Below are 22,357 nucleotides of genomic sequence, written 5' to 3' on the forward strand. Positions count from 1 at the left end.
CCTGCTTGACTGAGGAGGCTCTCCGGACACAAACCACAGTTGGAGCTCTGTACCAAGCAATCACCTTAATTACTATTTATGTTGCCTCAGTCACTATCAGGCACTTCACACACCAGTCATAGATTGGAATGATCTGAAATCTTATCTGGCTATTTGAGCCCTGGAGCAAGCAAATAAAATAGTTATTGATCTCTATTGACGGTACGTGATGTGTCTAATACAGTAAATACAACAGCTGGTTTTTTTGTTGTTGCTAGAACTCAAACGAGATTCTGCCTACAAACAATTTCTACATGTGATAGTAGGGATCAGACTTAAAGGGATAGTTCATCCAAATTGCAAAATTGCATATTTGTTTCCTGTAAGCAGTCTATGGAGAAGGTTAGACAGCAATCCATGCTTTGGTTTTGTCCATTGACTGCTTACAGGGTAAGTAAACCAATGTGAATGTTGGGTGTGAATTGGGTGAACTTTCCCTTTAAAAGCTATGGTCTTACATTGACTCCACTGATTGTGAGATGGATCTTAATTTCACTACAGGCTCCTCTCTGACTACTTGAGCCACTTAAAGTGATTGTATCCTCTTCTTCCAGGAGAGTGAATCATTCTTCCCATCCCTGTCTGGCCAGCCCTGATGCATGACTACCTGATTTAGTGCCTCTGAGCTAATCAGATGCCAGCAGGGAATTTCATTAAAACGGCAATAAAATAAAGATCTGCATGCCGTATCGCTTGGGGTTGGTTTCTGTGTGCCAGGTTGAGTGGGGTTTGCCAACTACCATCCGTTTTGTCTTTGTCGTCTATCTTGGATTGTAAACTATGTGGACGGGTACAGGCCTATTGGTTTATTAACTGGAAACCTTGATTTATCTCGGTTTAGATTGAACCTTGATTTCTCGATTTAGATTGAACCTTGATTTATCTCGATTTAGATTGAACCTTGATTTATCTCGATTTAGATTGACTGTTACTTTATCAGTGAATCTATGCATATGACTTGAAGAGTCACGATATGTGTTTACATTTGGATTACTTGAAGTTTCATCTCATAGACTCAAGACATAACGAGTATTAAGTCTTTCATAACCTAGACTGTGTTAATGTGATTGTTTTTGAACAGCTAGACTAACTACAGTGCGTCTTCCCTATGTTTTCAGGAGTTTGGAATGCCCCACGACATTGTTGTAACCAAAGATGGGCATGTCTTTGTGGGAGATGCAGCCACAGACTCCGTGCTAAAGTTCTCCTCTGACAGTAAGTAAACTTTAACCAAAGTATTTTAATTTGATATTTTTATTCCAGATTATCCAGGATGTCTCATTAAGAAAGTTTAATTAGATTAACCTTTCAACTATGAAATTAAACCTCTTAGATGTTAAGAACCCCATATGGGGCACTTTGAGCGGTTCTGGACCTGTTCCGAATGACATTTTGGTGTTCAAAGCGCTCTGTGAACGCCGTAGGGTCCGTGCCTTATAGTGCCAGAAAGCCCCATCTGTCTGCTCTCCGCTTCCACTCTCCCAGCTGAGCTGACTTGAAGTGTCAGGTTTCAGGCCCTAAATTTGCATAGGGAATGACGTGTCACATTTTCTGGCCTATCCAGACAAATCATTGATTTTGTCTGGATAGGCCAGAAATCCCCATCAACATGGCTCACTCGCTTCTTCTGAGCGAGTGAGCCAAGCCTGGGAGACAGCAGATGAACGGTGACAGTCTAACGAGTCCAGACGTTGTGGTGTCATCTCACTGTGATATTCTCAGCAGGTTTTATAGGTCTCAACATGAAAAAATACTAAATCATTTCCTAGAATTAGACCACTTTCTCTTGGTCGCAGATGGACGAAATCACTTTGTGCTTAAAGCAGAGTCTGCACACATTTGAATGGCGTTTCTGCGCCGCTCAATGGGACGTTTAGGAGAAAATTATTTGATGTGCCAATATTGTAGTCGCCAAGTATGATCATATTTATTTTACGGTTATAAGAAATGTGAAATCTTATAGCAAGTTGTTTATGATTTTGATTGTTACAATATTTAGAAAACATTTCAGTCATTTCAAGCCCTATTGCCCCACTTTTATTTAATTGGGGAAAAAAATATGATTTTTCATATTTTCATAATATTTGTACAACGTACTTGAGCTTGTGCCCTCAAACGTGAATACACCTCAGTAATTTATAACTATTTTTACCAGAAAGGGGCGTTTCAGACCTTTCTAAAACTATGCCACATTACCAGTTATTGTTTATGGCCATCTCATGAAAAATAATTACGTTTAGGTATATCTATTTAGGTATAAATCTAAATGTTGCCCTATCATTCAAATGTTATTAAGGGATTTAAGGCATTAATTAGTGGACTATTAGTGACATTAAAAATAGTTATATCCAATTTGACTCATCAGACTACTTATGGAGCTACAAATTAGTATCTTATTTATGAAACGTAAAATACACTGAGTATACCAAACATTAGGAATACCTTCCTAATATTGAGTTGCACCCCACTTTTGACCCTCAGAACAGCCTCAATAAGTCGGGGCAAGGTGTCGAAAGCATTCTACAGGGAAGCTGGCCCATGTTGACTCCAATACTTCCCACAGTTGTGCCAAGTTAGCTGGATGTCCTTTGGGTGGTGGAGCATTCTTGATACATATGGGAAACTGTTGAGTGTGGAAAACCCAGCAGCGATGCAGTTCTTGACACAAACCGGTGCGCCTGGCACCTACTACTATTATTACAAAATAATCACGGTTTTCGATTTCGGTTTCGATCATAAAAATAAAAAAAACATTAAATGCGCTATGCATTATGTGGGTTGAATGCTGTAACAACACAGAATAAAACAATTAATAAAAGTCCCATGATGGTAGTGACTGCCCATTACTGCTTATCACTTATTAACCATCATTTATTAAATATTTAAGTTGTTGTGTATATTACATTTGTTTGATTTATTATTTTATTCCAAGTCATCATCTCATCTCTATAGAGCTGCTGCCTATGCTGTCTGACTAAATCACTATTTTAGTAGTTCTTTAAAGTAAATAAGGCATACTTCTGTGACCAACTATCAATCACTTAGATCATGTATTTTCAGGTAGACATACCTCGCGAAGCAACAGCTGCTCAATATATCACCTCACGACCTTCTAGGCAGAGTTGCAGAGAAAAAGCCATATCTCAGACTGCCCATCTTAATCTTCTCTTTTTATTGGCCAGTCTGAGATATGGCTTTTTCTTTGCAACTCTGCCTAGAAGGTCAGCATCCCGGAGTCACCTCTTCACTGTTGATGTTGAGACTGGTGTTTTGCGGGTACTATTTAATGAAGCTGCCAGTTGAGGACCTGTGAGGCGTCTGTTTCTCAGTTGTGCACCGGGGCCTCCCACTCCTCTTTCTATTCTGGTTAGAGCCAGTTTGCGCTGTTCTGTGAAGGGAGTAGTACACAGCGTTCTACGAGATCTTCAGTTTCTTGGCAATTTCTTGCATGGAATAGCCTTCATTTCTCAGAACAAGAATAGACTGACGAGTTTCAGAAGAAAGTTATTTGTTTCTGGCCATTTTGATCCTGTAATTGAACACACAATTGCTGATGCTCCCGATACTCAACTAGTCTCACGAAGGCCAGTTTTATTGCTTCTTTAATCAGCACAACAGTTTTCAGCTGTGCTAACATAATTGCAAAAGTGTTTTCTAATGATCAATTAGCCTTTTAAAATTATAAACTTGGATTAGTAAACACAACGTGCCATTGGAACACAGGACTGATGGTTGCTGATAATGGGCCTCTGTACACTTATGTAGATATTCCATTAAAAATCAGCCGTTTCCAGCTACAATAGCCATTTACAACATTAACAATGTCTACACTGTATTTCTGATCAATTTGATGTTATTTTAATGGACAAAAAATTTGCTTTTCTTTCAAAAACAAGGACATTCCTAAGTGACCCCAAACTTTTGAACGGTAGTGTATGTAGAATATTGGCCTGTTGGAAACTACGACTCCCTACCACAGTTTGGGTTTGATCGGATTGATCTCTACAGAAACTGAGCATCGAGTTCACCAAAAAAGTTCAAAATGGAATTCAAAAAATTGCTCAGCACTGACAAGTGAAATCAATAAGGGATCATGGCTTTCATCTGGTCAGTCTATGTCATGGAAAGAGCAGGTGTTCTTTAATGTTTTGTATACTCAGTGTAGTGTTACCACATCAATTGATAAACCATACATTTTCTATTGACAAAATTGGAAATGTTTTTTGATATTATTGCATTGTGTCAATACAGTTCAGAAATATTTGTAATTGCCAAAAATGTTTTTACTGAAGAATGTGTTTGTTTCATTGTGTTTTGCTTTTCATATTTTGTTTGCTTTTCATGTATAGTGTAATTGATGTGTATATAGATAGACTATGTATAGTGTAATTGTTGTTTATTGATGTGTTCATGCAGGGCTCATCTGCAAAAGAGACTGTGGTCTCCCTGCTTAAATAAAGGTTAAATAAAATTAACATCTGTCATATCAAAATGGATCCCTCTTTCACACATTGCTACAGAGTGCTTTTTTAATAGAAATTATATGAATTCTGTAATGTTGGCGCTAACCTCACAGAGCCATGTTTTTATGTACTTGAAAGAACATTCTACAGCATGTGGCGAATCAGTGAGTGATCTGTGACAACTTCAAAATGATAGGCCAACGCTCTAGGCCACTGCATCGCCATCTTATGTAATGTTTCTGATGTAAGGGGACTATGAATTGCCTGATGTCCTTCAAAAAATGCCTTTGGAACACCAATTCAAACAGAGTAAATGCACGGTTAATCCCCTTGAATGTAGGTGACTCACCGATTCAGTTCTCTATTGACAACACAGTATGCCTAGAACGATTAGACGTTTTGTACATTTAAATGCAAATGGAATAGAAAGTGAAAAGCAATTGCAATCAAATTGAAAGCATTGCATTTCACACATTCCTAATGAGAAGCTCTTGATTTTGTGCCAGCAAAAAATTGGGGTTTGTTGAAAAGGTCAGCACCTTGAACTGTGTCGAGGCAGAGTGTTCATAATCTTATGTAATCGACACCATTGCAGTGCATTGGTGCAATGTGAGCCTTTATGAGATAGACTTGCAATCATTGTAATGAAACCGCTAAATACACCATGATGATGATGAGGAAACACAACTGTACAATCTGTCTGGATGTATCTTTATTTAGTAGCAACTGAATCACGATTCCAGTCAATGAATCGCTCAGTCACATCAGTCCTTGACACCACTGTCTCTCACTTTCTCCAGAAGCTGAACATCGCTCTGTTAAGAAAGGCGGAATTGAAGTACAAGAAATTGAAGGTAGGCTAATCTTTCTCTTCAGTCTTATTGCAAGCTGGAAATTTTAGTAGTTTGAGGTCCACTTTCACTTTACTTAAACTCTAGGGATTTTTGATTGACTTTAAATGTTTTACATTGTGAGTGGATATTTGCTTCACAATAGTGATTGGCGTGGCTTCAAGTCAAATTGTCTATACTGTGCATTGTTTGAACACCCGCTCTAGTCTGTGTGAGAACCTATTGCAAGTTGATTGCAGAGCTGACATTCTCCGGAGACTTCTGTTATTTTCTACTGAAAGATTGCAGTGCCTAATTTCATTTGAGGAAATGGAGCAGTGTGTAGACTTTGGATGTTTGAAACTTGATATATAGGATATAAACCTTTCTGAAAGAAGCTTGAGCATTCTGTGGTAAAAATTAGCGCAATAAGTGCTTGGAGTTAGGAGTATGTGTGAAAAGTCTATTATATTGAAGTTGTCAATCAGAAAGATATACAACATCTGCATTTTCCCCCCCTCAGAAGGCAGTAATTTAAAATATGTTTGACTTATTAATAACGTGCACCCATTGATTCTTGAAGAACAACATGAATGCATCATGAGCTTAGTTCAACTGTCGTACCCCATCAGAATCCAAAATATACCATGTTTTTTAACAAAATGTTTTGTAAACATTGTAATTGTAAACAAACCCTGTATAGCCTCTAAACTTGTTTAAAACTGTACTTTTTCATGGATGGTAAATCCTTGCATCCATCGCTCGGTCTATACATTTCAGAGTGGTTGAATTTCTCCGGTTGGGTGACCACTTTGTTATTGTTTCCAGTAAATCTCATGATTTAAAAATATGACTTATCCTAATGTCATTCCATGAGCACTACAGGTATGTAATACAAAACCAGGAGGAATTTGCATGTGAAAATGTCATGGAACAAAATGCATTAGCTCACTGTTTTGTGTTTACGCTTTTGTTAGCGATTTACTCTTTGCATTTACAGAAAGATTGTGGTTTTATTAAAACAATCTATAGTGAGTAATCTTTGTAATTTTCTGTAACTACCTTTTGTTCACCTGTGAATGGACACTCACCACTTCCATTCAAACCCACTTCTCTCTTAGAAACAGAGACGATAATCCAAACTCGCCTGAAGCCCCAGCACGAGATAGAGGTAGCGTTGGCCAAGGTGCAGACACCCGTAGCAACTCAACAGAAGACTGCAGAGCCCGTCCAGGAACAGCCCCAAAAACCGCAACAACAACAAGAGGAAGAGGAAGAGGAAGAAGACGATAAGGAGAAGACTCTAGCCAAACAGAGTGCTCAGGGCGTGTCTCCGGCGGTTATCACCACCCTGCTGCTCATCCCCTTAGTGGTGGTCATCTCCATAGGGGTCTTGATTCGCTACAGGAAGACCAGGCTGTATGGAGGTACGGTATTTGACGCAACATGGCTGCAGCCATGGAAATAGAATCCATAGAAAGGGCTTGGAACCGCTAAGCCTTGCAATTTGACTGGTAAACTCGTTATGCCGTCATTGACTTGAATGGGGAGGCCCATTCTATGGATTCTGTTTCTATACCAGCAGCGTTGATAGTAGGGAGAGACACTGGGCGCTGCTGCCTAGAGCATAGTGGGATAAAACAGAATTTCTAAACCTTTTTTATGATGAAAATTTTTATAGATTTTTTTTTTACACACAAAAATGAACAGTAACAAACAGAACAGACACAACAAACATAGAGAATTTCAAATCCTGTGAAATGCTCTAATTGAGTGCCTCAACCAACCTCCATCTTGTATTGAAGATATTCAGCGTGTCTTTCATCATTGTTTCAGATGGATGCGAGGTAAAACTGGAACAGACCTCGTCCGGAGGAATCTTGGGAAAACTCAGAGGTATGTGTCTGTGAGATACTCTTATTGATGTATCCTGTGGTGAGATTAAAAACTCAAGGTCATCCACCATGCAGTAGTAGTCATCCACCATGCAGTAGTAGTCTTCCACCATGAGTCTTCCACCATGCAGTAGCAGTCTTCCACCATGCAGTAGTAGCCTTCCACCATGAGTCTTCCACCATGCAGTAGTAGTCTTCCACCATGCAGTAGTAATCTTCCATCATGCAGTAGTAGCCTTCCACCATGAGTCTTCCACCATGCAGTAGCAGTCTTCCACCATGCAGTAGTAGTCTTCCACCATGAGTCTTCCACCATGCAGTAGCAGTCTTCCACCATGCAGTAGTAGCCTTCCACCATGAGTCTTCCACCATGCAGTAGTAGTCATCCACCATGAGACTTCCACCATGCAGTAGTAATCTTCCACCATGCAGTAGTAGTCTTCCACCATGCAGTAGTAGTCTTCCACCATGCAGTAGTAGTCTTCCACCATGCAGTAGTAGTCTTCCACCATGCAGTAGTAGTCTTCCACCATGCAGTAGTAGTCTCCCACCATGCAGTAGTAGTCTTCCACCATGCAGTAGTAGTCTCCCACCATGCAGTAGTAGTCTTCCACCATGCAGTAGTAGACTTCCACCATGCAGTAGTAGTCTCCCACCATGCAGTAGTAGTCTTCCACCATGCAGTAGTAGTCTCCCACCATGCAGTAGTAATCTTCCACCATGCAGTAGTAGTCTTCCACCATGCAGTAGTAGTCTCCCACCATGCAGTAGTAGTCTTCCACCATGCAGTAGTAGTCTTCCACCATGCAGTAGTAGTCTTCCACCATGCAGTAGTAGTCTTCCACCATGAGACTTCCACCATGCAGTAGTAATCTTCCACCATGCAGTAGTAGTCTTCCACCATGCAGTAGTAATCTTCCACCATGCAGTAGTAGTCTTCCACCATGCAGTAGTAGTCTTCCACCATGAGACTTCCACCATGCAGTAGTAGTCTTCCACCATGCAGTAGTAGTCTTCCACCATGCAGTAGTAGTCTTCCACCATGCAGTAGTAGTCTTCCACCATGCAGTAGTAATCTTCCACCATGAGACTTCCACCATGCAGTAGTAGTCTTCCACCATGCAGTAGTAGTCATCCACCATGCAGTAGTAGTCTTCCACCATGAGACTTCCACCATGCAGTAGTAGTCTTCCACCATGCAGTAGTAGTCTTCCACCATGCAGTAGTAATCTTCCACCATGAGACTTCCACCATGCAGTAGTAATCTTCCACCATGCAGTAGTAGTCTTCCACCATGAGACTTCCACCATGTAGTAGTAGTCTTCCACCATGCAGTAGTAGTCTTCCACCATGCAGTAGTAGTCTTCCACCATGCAGTAGTAGTCTTCCACCATGCAGTAGTAGTCTCCCACCATGCAGTAGTAATCTTCCACCATGCAGTAGTAGTCTTCCACCATGCAGTAGTAGTCTCCCACCATGCAGTAGTAGTCTCCCACCATGCAGTAGTAGTCTCCCACCATGCAGTAGTAGTCTTCCACCATGCAGTAGTAGTCTTCCACCATGCAGTAGTAGTCTTCCACCATGAGACTTCCACCATGCAGTAGTAGTCTTCCACCATGCAGTAGTAGTCTTCCACCATGAGACTTCCACCATGCAGTAGTAATCTCCCACCATGCAGTAGTAGTCTTCCACCATGCAGTAGTAGTCTTCCACCATGCAGTAGTAGTCTTCCACCATGCAGTAGTAATCTTCCACCATGCAGTAGTAGTCTTCCACCATGCAGTAGTAGTCTTCCACCATGCAGTAGTAGTCTTCCACCATGAGACTTCCACCATGCAGTAGTAGTCTTCCACCATGCAGTAGTAGTCTTCCACCATGCAGTAGTAGTCTTCCACCATGAGTCTTCCACCATGCAGTAGTAGTCTTCCACCATGCAGTAGTAGTCTTCCACCATGCAGTAGTAGTCTTCCACCATGCAGTAGTAGTCTCCCACCATGCAGTAGTAGTCTTCCACCATGCAGTAGTAGTCTTCCACCATGCAGTAGTAGTCTCCTACCATGCAGTAGTAGTCTTCCACCATGCAGTAGTAGTCTTCCACCATGCAGTAGTAGTCTTCCACCATGCAGTAGTAATCTTCCACCATGCAGTAGTAGTCTTCCACCATGAGACTTCCACCATGCAGTAGTAGTCTTCCACCATGCAGTAGTAGTCTTCCACCATGAGACTTCCACCATGCAGTAGTAGTCTTCCACCATGCAGTAGTAGTCTTCCACCATGAGTCTTCCACCATGCAGTAGTAGTCTTCCACCATGCAGTAGTAATCTTCCACCATGAGTCTTCCACCATGCAGTAGTAGTCTTCCACCATGCAGTAGTAGTCTTCCACCATGCAGTAGTAGTCTTCCACCATGCAGTAGTAGTCTTCCACCATGCAGTAGTAATCTTCCACCATGAGTCTTCCACCATGCAGTAGTAGACTTCCACCATGCAGTAGTAGTCTTCCACCATGAGTCTTCCACCATGCAGTAGTAGTCTTCCACCATGCAGTAGTAGTCTTCCACCATGCAGTAGTAGTCTTCCACCATGAGTCTTCCACCATGCAGTAGTAGTCTTCCACCATGCAGTAGTAGTCTTCCACCATGCAGTAGTAGTCTTCCACCATGCAGTAGTAGTCTTCCACCATGAGTCTTCCACCATGCAGTAGTAGTCTTCCACCATGCAGTAGTAGTCTTCCACCATGCAGTAGTAGTCTTCCACCATGCAGTAGTAGACTTCCACCATGAGACTTCCACCATGCAGTAGTAATCTTCCACCATGCAGTAGTAGTCTTCCACCATGCAGTAGTAGTCTTCCACCATGCAGTAGTAGTCTTCCACTATGCAGTAGTAGTCTTCCACCATGAGACTTCCACCATGCAGTAGTAATCTTCCACCATGCAGTAGTAGTCTTCCACCATGCAGTAGTAGTCTTCCACCATGCAGTAGTAGTCTTCCACCATGCAGTAGTAGTCTTCCACCATGCAGTAGTAATCTTCCACCATGCAGTAGTACAGTGAGGGAAAAAAGTATTTGATCCCCTGCTGATTTTGTACGTTTGCCCACTGACAAAGAAATGATCAGTCTATAATTTTAAAGGTAGGTTTATTTGAACAATGAGAGACAGAATAACAACAACAAAAATCCAGAAAAACGCATGTCAAAAATGTTATAAATTGATTTGCATTTTAAGGAGGGAAATAAGTATTTGACCCCTCTCAATCAGAAAGATTTCTGGCTCCCAGGTGTCTTTTATACAGATAACGAGCTGAGATTAGGAGCACACTCTTAAAGGGAGTGCTCCTAATCTCAGCTTGTTACCTGTATAAAAAGACACCTGTCCACAGAAGCAATCAATCAATCAGATTCCAATGTGTTATAAATTGATTTGCATTTTAATGAGGGAAATAATTATTTGACCCCTCTGCAAAACATGACCTAGTACTTGGTGGCAAAACCCTTGTTGGCAATCACAGAGGTCAGACGTTTCTTGTAGTTGGCCACCAGGTTTGCACACATCTCAGGAGGGATTTTGTCCCACTCCTCTTTGCAGATCTTCTCCAAGTCATTAAGGTTTCGAGCCTAACATTTGGCAACTCAAACCTTCAGCTCCCTCCACAGATTTTCTATGGGATTAAGGTCTGGAGACTGGCTAGGCCACTCCAGGATCTTAATGTGCTTCTTCTTGAGCCACTCCTTTATTGCCTTGGCCGTGTGTTTTGGGTCAAAGTCATGCTGGAATACCCATCCACGACCCATTTTCAATGCCCTGGCTGAGGGAAGAAGGTTCTCACCCAAGATTTGACGGTACATGGCCCCGTCCATCGTCCCTTTGATGCGGTGAAGTTGTCCTGTCCCCTTAGCAGAAAAACACCCCCAAAGCGTAATGTTTCCACCTCCATGTTTGACGGTGGGGATGGTGTTCTTGGGGTCATAGGCAGCATTCCTCCTCCTCCAAACACGGCGAGTTGAGTTGATGCCAAAGAGCTTGATTTTGGTCTCATCTGACCACAACACTTTCACCCAGTTCTCCTCTGTATCATTCAGATGTTAATTGGCAAACTTCAGACGGCCCTGTATATGTGCTTTCTTGAGCAGGGGGACCTTGAGGACGCTGCAGGATTTCAGTCCTTCACGGCGTAGTGTGATACCAATTGTTTTCTTGGTGACTATGGTCCCAGCTTCCTTGAGATTATTGACAAGATCCTCCCGTGTAGTTCTGGGCTGATTCCTCACCGTTCTCATGAACATTGCAACTCCACGAGGTGTGATCTTGCATGGAGCCCCAGGCCGAGGGAGATTGACAGTTCTTTTGTGTTTCTTCCATTTGCGAATAATCGCACCAACTGTTGTCACCTTCTCACCAAGCTGCTTGGCGATGGTCTTGTAGCCCATTCCAGCCTTGTGTAGGTCTACAGTCTTGTCCCTGACATCCTTGGAGAGCTCTTTGGTCTTGGCCATGGTGGAGAGTTTGGAATCTGATTGATTGATTGCTTCTGTGGACAGGTGTCTTTTTATACAGGTAACAAGCTGAGATTAGGAGCACTCCCTTTAAGAGTGTGCTCCTAATCTCAGCTCGTTACCTGTATAAAAGACACCTGGGAGCCAGAAATCTTTCTGATTGAGAGGGGGTCAAATACTTATTTCCCTCCTTAAAATGCAAATCAATTTATAACATTTTTGACATGCGTTTTTCTGGATTTTTGTTGTTGTTATTCTGTCTCTCACTGTTCAAATAAACCTACCTTTAAAATGATAGACTGATCATGTCTTTGTCAGTGGGCAAACGTACAAAATCAGCAGGGGATCAAATACTTTTCCCCCTCACTGTAGAGGAGGTTCTCCCACAATAACGTGATTTGTACTGAAGTAAGTATTGGATTCACACACACCACCACTCTAATCCCATTCCACTACCTTTTCAGGCTTTTTTAAAATTATTATACTTACAAGACCCTCATGCTTGATTGAGAGAGCTGTTTTGTCTTGTGGTAATATGGTACCTGCCTGTATTTCCTTAAACCTGTTAATTTCGCAATTCATATCATTGAGAAATAAATATATTTTTTAAAAATCTTTTTTTGTTAGTAGGTGCCCAACATAACACCAGGTGGTGGTGAGTTGAACACAGTCACTCATATATAGAGGTTTATAGAGCCCGTCTGCATTCTTGATTTCTGTAACTGTTAGCTTACGTGTGTAATATTGACATAAGCTCTGAAACACTTGTTTTGCAAACATGGTCCTATTTTATCAATTGCTGTGCTGATCAAATGGGCAGTTTATTACCTCTGTCAAATGAATATGTAGCTTAAAGTGTATGTGTGTGTTTGTATTTATTTTTGCAATAAAGATGGTGATGCTACAACAATACACATTTACAATAGGCCTATATCTAAAAATACTGATCAGAATTGGATCAAAGTGTCTTCCGGATGTGATGTTTTGCGCACTGTTCTCCCAATCTCTGCAGAGGGCATCAGAGTATAATTATTGTATTGCATTGACAGGCACGAGCCTGTGAATGTTGACCTGTTTAAAGGTCTTACTCACCTCGTCTACAGAGAGCGTGATCACACAGTCGTCCAGAACAGCTGATGCTCTCATGCATGTTTCAGTGTTACTTGCCTCGAAGCGAGCATAGAAGTAATTTAGCTCGTCTGGTAGGCTTGTGTCACTGGGCAGCTCGAGGCTGTGCTTCCCTTTGTAGTCTGTAATAGTTTGCAAGCCCTGCCACATCCGACGAGCGTCAGAGCCGGTGTAGTACGATTCGATCTTAGTCTTGTACTGACACTTTGCCTGTTTGATGGTTCATCAGAGGGCATAGCGGGATTTCTTATAAGCTTCCGGGTTAGAGTCCCGCTCCTTGAAAGCGGCAGCTCTACCCTTTAGCTCAGTGTGGATGTTGCCTGTAATCCATGGCTTCTGGTTGGGGTATGTATGTACAGACGCTGTAGGGACGACGTCATCGATGCACTTATTGATGAAGCCAGTGACTGATGTGGTGTACTCCTCAATGCCATCGGAAGAATCCCGGAACATATTCCAGTCTGTGCTAGCAAAACAGTCCTGTAGCTTAGCATCTGCTTCATCTGACCGCTTTTTTACTGACCGAGTCACTGGTGCTTCCTGCTTTAGTTTTTGCTTGTAAGCAGGAATCAGGAGGATAGAGTTATGGTCAGATTTGCCAAATGGAGGGCGAGGGAGAGCTTTGTATGCGTCTCTGTGTGTGGAGTAAAGGTGGTCTAGAGTTTTTTTTCCCCCTCTGGTTGCACATTTAACAAGCTGGTAGAAAGGAGGTAAAACGGATTTAAGTTTCCCTGCATTAAAGTCCCTGGACGCCTCTGGATGCGTGTTTTACTGTTTGCTTATGGCCGTATACAGTTAATTGAGTGCGGTCTTAGTGCCAGCATCGGTTTGTGATGGTAATTAGACAGCTACGAAGAATATAGATGAAAACTCTCTTGGTAGATAGTGTGGTCTACTGCTTATCATGAGATACTCTACCTCAGGTGAGCAAAACCTAGAGACTTCCATAGATATCGTGCACCAGCTGTTGTTTACAAATATACATAGACCGCCACCCCTTGTCTTACCAGAGGCTGTTATATCCTGCTGATACAGTGTATAACCCGCCAGCTGTATGTTATTCATGTCTTCGTTCAGCCGCAACTCAGTGAAACATAAGATATGAACGTTTTTATTGTCTCGTTGGTAGGATATACGTGCTTGTAGTTCGTCCACTTTATTATCAAGCGATTGTAAGTTGGCCAATAGTATCGATGGCAAAGGCAGATTAGCCACTGGTCGCCGGCTCCTTACCAGGCATCCCGATCTCCTTCCACGATATATCATTTTCTTTCTACTGCGAATGATGGGGATGAGGGCCCTGTCGGGTGTCTGGAGCAAATCACTCTTGTCCGACTCATTAAAGAAAGATTATTCATCCAGTTCAAGGTGAGTAATCGTTGTTCTGATGTCCAGAAGCTATTTTCGGTCATAAGAGACGGTAGCAGCAACATTATTTACAAAATAAGTTACAAACAATACGAAAAAACACACAAAATAGCACTGTTGGTTAAGAGTCCATAAAACGGCAGCAATCCCCTCCGGCGCCATTACAGGGGATCTGTTGTTGTCACGTTCTGTTGTTGTCACGTTCTCTTGCATAATTCAACAAGTCTGTCAATAGCAGGATACCCTCTGTTGAAAAATAAAAACGCCTGGCTCTAGATAACACCTATCTAAACATACTTTACATGTTTGCGAGATCAGACATAATATCATATAATATAATCTGAGTGTTCTTTTTCGGAAGTTTCTTTCATTTCAGTGCATCTAATTTGTAAAAAATTTCAACTGTAGTAAATGATTACTTTTTTCAATTCCACAAAAAATGAATATCCAGCTTCTCTTTCTTGTGATGTAATTGTTGAGACGGTGCGTTAAATCCCTAATGAAGCTTTGGCGTTCTTATAGATTCAAGGGTAAGACAATGTATTCCATTGAGCCCATTTCAGCCATTACCGGGGTGTGTTTGACAGGTCATTACAAACATTTCCACAGTCGTAACGTTAACGGGGAAAACGACAGGCTCAAGCAAGTGTATGAAACAGTCGCAGGAGTAAATTAAAGAAATCAATCCAGTGAGATTCAAATGACAAGTGGATTTTACACCCCTCAAACACAGTAAATAGATGTCTGAAAAAAAAACAGCTCCTTAGGTGGGTGGGGCATGCGCGTTGCTAAGTAATTTGTCGGAGGAAATGCTGTCCGACAGACGACCGATGTCAGCTTGCAGGCATTTGGCCCGCCACAAGGAGTCGCTGGAGCGCGATGAGGAAAGCCCCGCCAGCAGTGCAGTGCTTTTACACCACTGCGCCACTCAGGAGGCCATTGAACATGTTTTTAGTCCAGGAGGATGTTCAATGTGGGTCTGTGCAGTGCAACCTCCACTTAGTTGCCATAAAGCTCTCTGAAATGAGTCATGCCATCTCTTGGTCTTTTTCTTTGATGCTTCAAGCTCACAGCATGGCTGGTCGGAGGACTTTGTCACGTGCTGTAGAAATGATTGACACCATCTGTTGGCCAATGAGCAGAGTTGGGATCAAATCCATCAGGTCGGATCAAGAAGTGAGATCAATTTGGATTGCTGGACATTTGGGGCGCTGGACATTTGGGGCGCTGGACATTTGGGGCGCTGGACATTTGGGGCGCTGCTCTGATGTTACATGTGTGTGCCAGGGTGGCGATAAATTCCCTCTTGCAGAGCCCATCACCACCCTTAAACTTGGTCTTACCCCTAACCAGTGGACACACCAACAGTCCTTTCAGAAACTCCCTGCCCTATTGTGAATTGGAAGTACACATGCCCAGCCGAATGAAAAACTGCTGTGCACAGAGAGAGTCAAGGTTAAGCTCTCTTTGGCTAAGTGCAAATGGGCAGCCGTCCAATATAAAAAATGCAGTGCATACGACACGATCCCGACCAGGGAATCTCCAGAGGGCATGACGAGACGGTACAGATATGACCAATAAATGTAATTTACAATACTCTATGACCTGTTACTCTCCGATTGACGTCAATGGACTCACATAATGGTCGTGTCCCAAATCGCACCCTATTCCCTATATAGTACACTACTTTTGACCAGAGCCCTATGAGCTTTGAATAGGGTGCCATTTGTGACACAGCCAATGATAAGCAGATGGTTCACTGACTACAATGCAACGCAAGGGGAGCAATGATGATGTAGCATTCAGAGAGGTGTCTAGACTCTAAAGGGGTTTGATAGAAGTCACCGTGGGGGTCCACTGCTCCCAGGCAGATGGTGTCATGAATAGGGCTGTTGAGGTGTTGATACCAGTCTTATTGTGACCAGGGAAGATATGTTGTTAGATCAGACAAACTGGTGGTATTATGCAACATATCTCTGTTAGTCCTTTACTGTGACTATGATGAATGAAATACAAACTCCCCTATTAAGCAGCGATAACCCTGATTCTGTTTCAACTTTGGTTTTTGAATGCTAATGAGCCTTTGTGATGATATCTGATTGGAATTAGTCAAGCAAAACAGTACCCTGTGCCGTGCCACAAAGAGAATAGATAACACATGGGAGACATCTATGATATCTCTAACAGGCAGCTGCACAGACTTAGATCAAGCATATTCCTGGACTAAAAAGCACTTTCAGTGGACGATTTTCCATTGAACATGCTTTTTTAAAGGGGCAATTTGCAGTTCAAACAATAACAATGGTTACTGGAGGAAACAAATGGGTCTAGAGAAAACGTAACCACTCTCAAATTCATAGACAGAGCAATGGATGAAAGGACTGACCATCCTTTTTATCAACATTTATTTTTAACCATGTTGTGAGGCTATACAGTGTTGGTTTCAAATTACATTGTTTACAAACAATGGAGTTAAACAAGCTTTCCCCTTTAAGTCCTGTTTTAAGTCCAGTAGGTTCAACGTGGGTTTGTCTTAGGTCAGAAAAGCGCTTTCAATTTCTCCAAAGTACCGTTTTTTTTTGTCCAGGAGTAGGTTCAACCTGGGTATGTGCAGTGCAGTGTCCTCTAAATCACGATAAAGCTCTTTGAAATGGGAAAAGACTCACTGAAATGGGAAAAGACTCACTGAAATGGGAAAAGACTCACTGAAATGGGAAAAGACTCACTGAAATGGGAAAAGACTCTGAAATGGGACGTCTTTGTAATCTTTTCCCCTCTTTGATGTTTTCCTTCTCCCACAGGTAAAGCTGCGGGCGGTCTGAACCTGGGCAACTTCTTTGCCACTCACAAGGGCTACACCCGGCAAGGCTTTGACCGTCTCAGCACCGAGGGCAGCGACCAGGAGAAAGACGACGAGAACGACACTGACTCGGAGAACGAGGAGTACTCTGCCCCGCCTCCCCCCGTCGGCCCCGCCTCCTCCTCTTAGGATCCCCACCACCCCACCTCGAAGCCGTCCCACCAAATGCCAACCGACCCTTGGCTCCCGTGGTCAGGATGTACTATAATCCTGTGTGTATCTATGTTTGTGTTGGCTGCGAATCATTCCTATTTATTTGTGCAAAAAAAACATTATCGATACGATGTGCCACTTTCTTTCTTTGTGAGTTAATGGGACTAGAGATTTTTAAGTAAGAGAACACTGGTAGGTCGAAGAGTGATGCTTTTTAGAGTATAATTTTAACGGGAGGGAGGAAAGCGAGGGGCAGTTTTATTTTTATAATCAATTATCGACATAAATCTCTTCCACTGACAGTACTTAATCAACCAGATGCTTTAATGTTATGTTTTCAGGTTTTTTGGTCCAGAAACTTTGGTTGATTACTTTTATCTGTACATTTGTGCCTTTTTAATTATGTATTTTGCCTTTCTGCAGCACCTATATTATTACAAATGTGCCACATAATGGAAAGAGCTGCTGCTACTGTCAACTGTACTTAGGTTTCATTGTATCGCATTCAAGAGAAAGGATAAAAAAATATTATTATTATCATGTATCTAAAGCTGTATTTACGACATTTTCCAATCAGATGTAAGCTGTGTCTGATATTTATTGTGACATACTGAGGTTTTATTGCAAGAATACTATTTTCAGTAACAATGTTATTTGTGTAATAAAGTGTCTGCAAAGCATAACCTTATCAAGTCATTCACTGAGCAACAACCTTAAGGGAACGTTCCGGTTACTTTACCAAGGGGTTGCAACGTTCCGGTTACTTTACCAAGGGGTTGCAACGTTCCGGTTACTTTACCAAGGGGTTGCAACGTTCCGGTTACTTTACCAAGGGGTTGCAACGTTCCGGTTACTTTACCAAGGGGTTGCAACGTTCCGGTTACTTTACCAAGGGGTTGCAACGTTCCGGTTACTTTACCAAGGGGTTGCAACGTTCCGGTTACTTTACCAAGGGGTTGCAACGTTCCGGTTACTTTACCAAGGGGTTGCAACGTTCCGGTTACTTTACCAAGGGGTTGCAACGTTCCGGTTACTTTACCAAGGGGTTGCAACGTTCCGGTTACTTTACCAAGGGGTTGCAACGTTCCGGTTACTTTACCAAGGGGTTGCAACGTTCCGGTTACTTTACCAAGGGGTTGCAACGTTCCGGTTACTTTACCAAGGGGTTGCAACGTTCCGGTTACTTTACCAAGGGGTTGCAACGTTCCGGTTACTTTACCAAGGGGTTGCAACGTTCCGGTTACTTTACCAAGGGGTTGCAACGTTCCGGTTACTTTACCAAGGGGTTGCAACGTTCCGGTTACTTTACCAAAATTCTGAAGTTTTCCAGTTTAACTGACTTATCCTTTTCGTTAAATATTTCTGAAAGAAAATTTCAATAATCGAACTTATTCATTGAGAATGGGGTTGACATTGATTGGAGTTGTAATATTTTGGGCTTCAGTCAAAAGGACACCTAGTGGGTGAGCTGTAGAATATACGTTTGGTTGGAGGGACACCTAGTGGTGAGCTGTAGAATATACGTTTGGTTGGAGGGACACCTAGTGGTGAGCTGTAGAATATATTACAGTGTCATGGGGTCTGCCTCTCAATGGTCTGAAGTGGTCCTATCCTAGTCTCCTGTTCTCTACCTGCATTGATATTATACGCTGAGTGTACAAAACTTTAAAGAACACCTTCCTCATATTGAGTTGCTGCACCACCCCCCCTTTTGCCCTCAGAACAGCCTCAATTCGTCAGGGCATGGACACTACAAGTTGTTGAAAGCGTTCAACAGTGATGCTGGCCCATGTTGACTCCAATGTTTCCCACAGTTGTGTCAAGTTGGCTGTATGTCCTTTGGGTGGGTGGACCATTCTTGATACACACGGGAAACTGTTGAGTGTGAAAAACCCAGCAGCGTTGCAGTTCTTGACACAAACCTGTCGCCTGGCATCTACTACCATGCCCTGTTCAAAGGCACTTCAATATTTTGTCTTGCCCGTTCACCCTCTGAATGGCACACATACGCAATCCATGTCTTAAGGCTTAAAAATACTTATTTAACCTGTCTCCTCCCCTTCATCTATGCTGATTGAAGTGGATTTAACAAGTGACATCAATAAGGGATCATAGCTTTCACCTGGATTCACCTGGTCAGTCTATGTCATGGAAAGAGGTGTTCTTAATGTTTTGTATACTCAGTGTACAACAGAACAGGTGAAAGTTTAGGGTTGTTTTTCAGAAATTCAAGTTGGACAATACTTGGAGCGAACCAGGGTTTCTGGAAAACCTGGGAATTTTCAGAAAGTTATTGGATATTCCTGATAGGCAGGAAAGGATTTTCCGATCACCTGATAGGCATCCAGATCAGTGCCTATGAAGAAAATGAGGTTAGTAGAGGAAGTTCCCCATTGAGGTGCATCCATTGACCTCAGTCATATGTTCTGGAGAAATTATAGAATGTATGGTTCATTCTTCTTTGCTATTCTCAACTACGATGATCTGGTTATACAGTATGTTGTAAAACGAGTTGTGAAATCATTATGTTTAATGATTGACCATCCCAAAGCAAGGGCAAACGGAATATATTTTTGCTCTCTTATTTTACCCTCTTAGAGCTAAGCTACACAAGGTCAAGAAGGCAAAGTATGCGTCCCAAATAGCACCCTAGTCCCTATAGTGATCTACTTTTGTCTGAGGCCCATAGGTCTCTAGTCAAAGTAGTGTACTATGGCTGCGTTTACACAGACAGAATAATTCTGATATATTTTTCACTAATTGGTCTTTTGACCAATCAGATCAGCTCTGAAAAAGATCTGACGAAAAAATACCTGATGTGATTGGTCAAAAGACCAATTAGTGGAAAAAAAATATCAGAATTGGGCTGCCCTTGTAAACGCAGCCAAAGTACGAAATCAACATAGCCACAGTGATTGAAACTCTTTATCCGCTAATTCAATGGGTGCTGGTAATTCCCTGAACATTGATAAATGTCACTGTTGCTAGAGAAACATTACCAGAAACCGTAGGACATGATCAGAGACCAGATAGGACATGATCAGAGACGAGATAGGACAAGATCAGAGACCAGATAGGACATGATCAGAGACGAGATAGGACATGTTCAGAAACCAGATAGGACATGTTCAGAAACCAGATAGGACATGTTCAGAAACCAGATAGGACATGTTCAGAAACCAGATAGGACATGATCAGAGACGAGATAGGACATGATCAGAGACCAGATAGGACATGATCAGAGACGAGATAGGACATGTTCAGAAACCAGATAGGACATGATCAGAGACGAGATAGGACATGTTCAGAAACCAGATAGGACATGATCAGAGACCAGATAGGACATGTTCAGAAACCAGATAGGACATGATCAGAGACGAGATAGGACATGTTCAGAAACCAGATAGGACATGATCAGAGACCAGATAGGACATGATCAGAAACCAGATAGACATTTTAAAGGACTCTAGGGCTGCGTCTACATAGGCAGTCTAATTCTGATATTTTGCCAATAATTGGTATTTTTGCTAATAATTGGTATTTTGACCAATCAGATCTTTTGTGCGTAGTTGGGCAAAAGATCCGAATTGGGCTGCATGTGTAAATGCAGCCTAATTCTCCTTAATTGTAGGCTGAATAGTCAGAGGTCATGAGAAACTAGTTTGAATCAGGGTTGGGCTCAATTCAGAATTTTGGAATTGACTCCCGTTCAACTCATCAGTTACATTTTTTTATTGAATAGGCCACATCTCACAGGATGTAGAATTTGAATTTAAGTGACAGGAAGTAGAATTTAATTCAGTGCAATTCAAATAAATTCCACTCAGTCATAGCAACACCCACCCGTAGTATAAGCTCCAGCAGGTATATCTCACTGGTCATCCCCAAAGCCAACACCTCCTTTGGCCGCCATTCCTTCCAGTTCTCTGCTGCTAATGACTGGAACGAACTGCAAAAATCTCTGAAGCAGGAGACTTATCTCCCTCACTAACTTTAAGCATCAGTTGTCAGAGCAGCTTACCGATCACTGCACCTGTACACAGCCCATCTGTAATTAGCCCACCCAACTACCTCATCCCCATATTGTTATTTATTTTGCTCATTTGCACCCAAGTATCAATTTTTTCACATGACCTTCTGTACATCTATCACTCCAGTGTTAATACTAAATTGTAATTATTTTGCACTATGGCCTATTTATTGCCTTACCTTCATAACTTACTACATTTGCACACACTGTATAGATTTTCTATGAGAGTTTCATTAAATCTGACAGATCACACTTCCAGATACCAAAGAAAATATAACGTTTCTCTGGAAAGTGTTCATATACTCTTTTAACCTTAGTGCTTAGAATAGCCAATTATATATCCACTAACCATTTCATTTGTTTGGCTTTCTTTTGAAGGCCTCAGGGTCAACTTGAGGGTTAAACTAATGCATTCTGGGAAATGTAGTATTTCCCCCATATTGAACAACATTTTTATTTTAATATTAACGAAATATAATAACTTAGAATATTCACATACAGGTTTCGTTTTCCTTGATCATTCATTTTAAGAGCTTGTCCTGGAAATAAAAATGTTCAACAATATTTGATATGCATATATATAAGATTTTTTTAAAAACATTTTAGCAGACACTCTTATCCAGAGCGACGTACAGTTAGTGAGTGCATACATTTTCATACTGGCCCCCCGTGGGAAACGAACCCACAACCCTGGCGTTGCAAGCGCCTTGCTCTACCAACTGAGCTACACGGGGCCCCATGTTTAATGTTTTATGTACAATATGTATATTTGTATAAACTACACCTAATATAGAATAGAAAAAGGCATTGAATTTAATTCAAATTCGAATTGCAATTCTGTATCATTTTCACTACTTTTCACAAGACTTGAATTGGAATTTATGAGGCATTCTCAATTCAATTCTGAATTGAGCCCAACCTTGGTTTAGATTTAGAAGAAGAAAAAAACTTTACTGTCCATGATCTGGCAGAAATTGGAAATATTATTTTCCTTTTTGACCAACCCCCCCCCCCAAGAGACAGACACACACACACACACACACACACACACACACACACACACACACACACACACACACACACACACACACACACA

General features: G+C 41.9%; 1 protein-coding gene across 1 annotated transcript in view; it reads left to right on the top strand.

Annotated features, from left to right (window-relative positions):
• The window catches only part of pam (peptidylglycine alpha-amidating monooxygenase), a 135,632-nt gene extending 117,718 nt beyond the window's left edge, over nucleotides 1-17,914 (top strand). The window contains exons 20-24 of the mRNA XM_084159541.1: nucleotides 1,158-1,254; nucleotides 5,303-5,356; nucleotides 6,454-6,759; nucleotides 7,169-7,228; nucleotides 17,020-17,914. Coding sequence (XP_084015667.1) covers nucleotides 1,158-1,254; nucleotides 5,303-5,356; nucleotides 6,454-6,759; nucleotides 7,169-7,228; nucleotides 17,020-17,207 — 705 coding nt within the window. The 3' untranslated portion in view covers nucleotides 17,208-17,914. The remainder of the gene's footprint in view (nucleotides 1-1,157; nucleotides 1,255-5,302; nucleotides 5,357-6,453; nucleotides 6,760-7,168; nucleotides 7,229-17,019) is intronic.
• Nucleotides 17,915-22,357: the final 4,443 nt, after the last annotated feature.

Source organism: Coregonus lavaretus, assembly GCF_964263955.1.
Source record: "Coregonus lavaretus genome assembly, chromosome: 4".
NCBI classification, from domain to species: Eukaryota; Metazoa; Chordata; class Actinopteri; order Salmoniformes; family Salmonidae; genus Coregonus; species Coregonus lavaretus.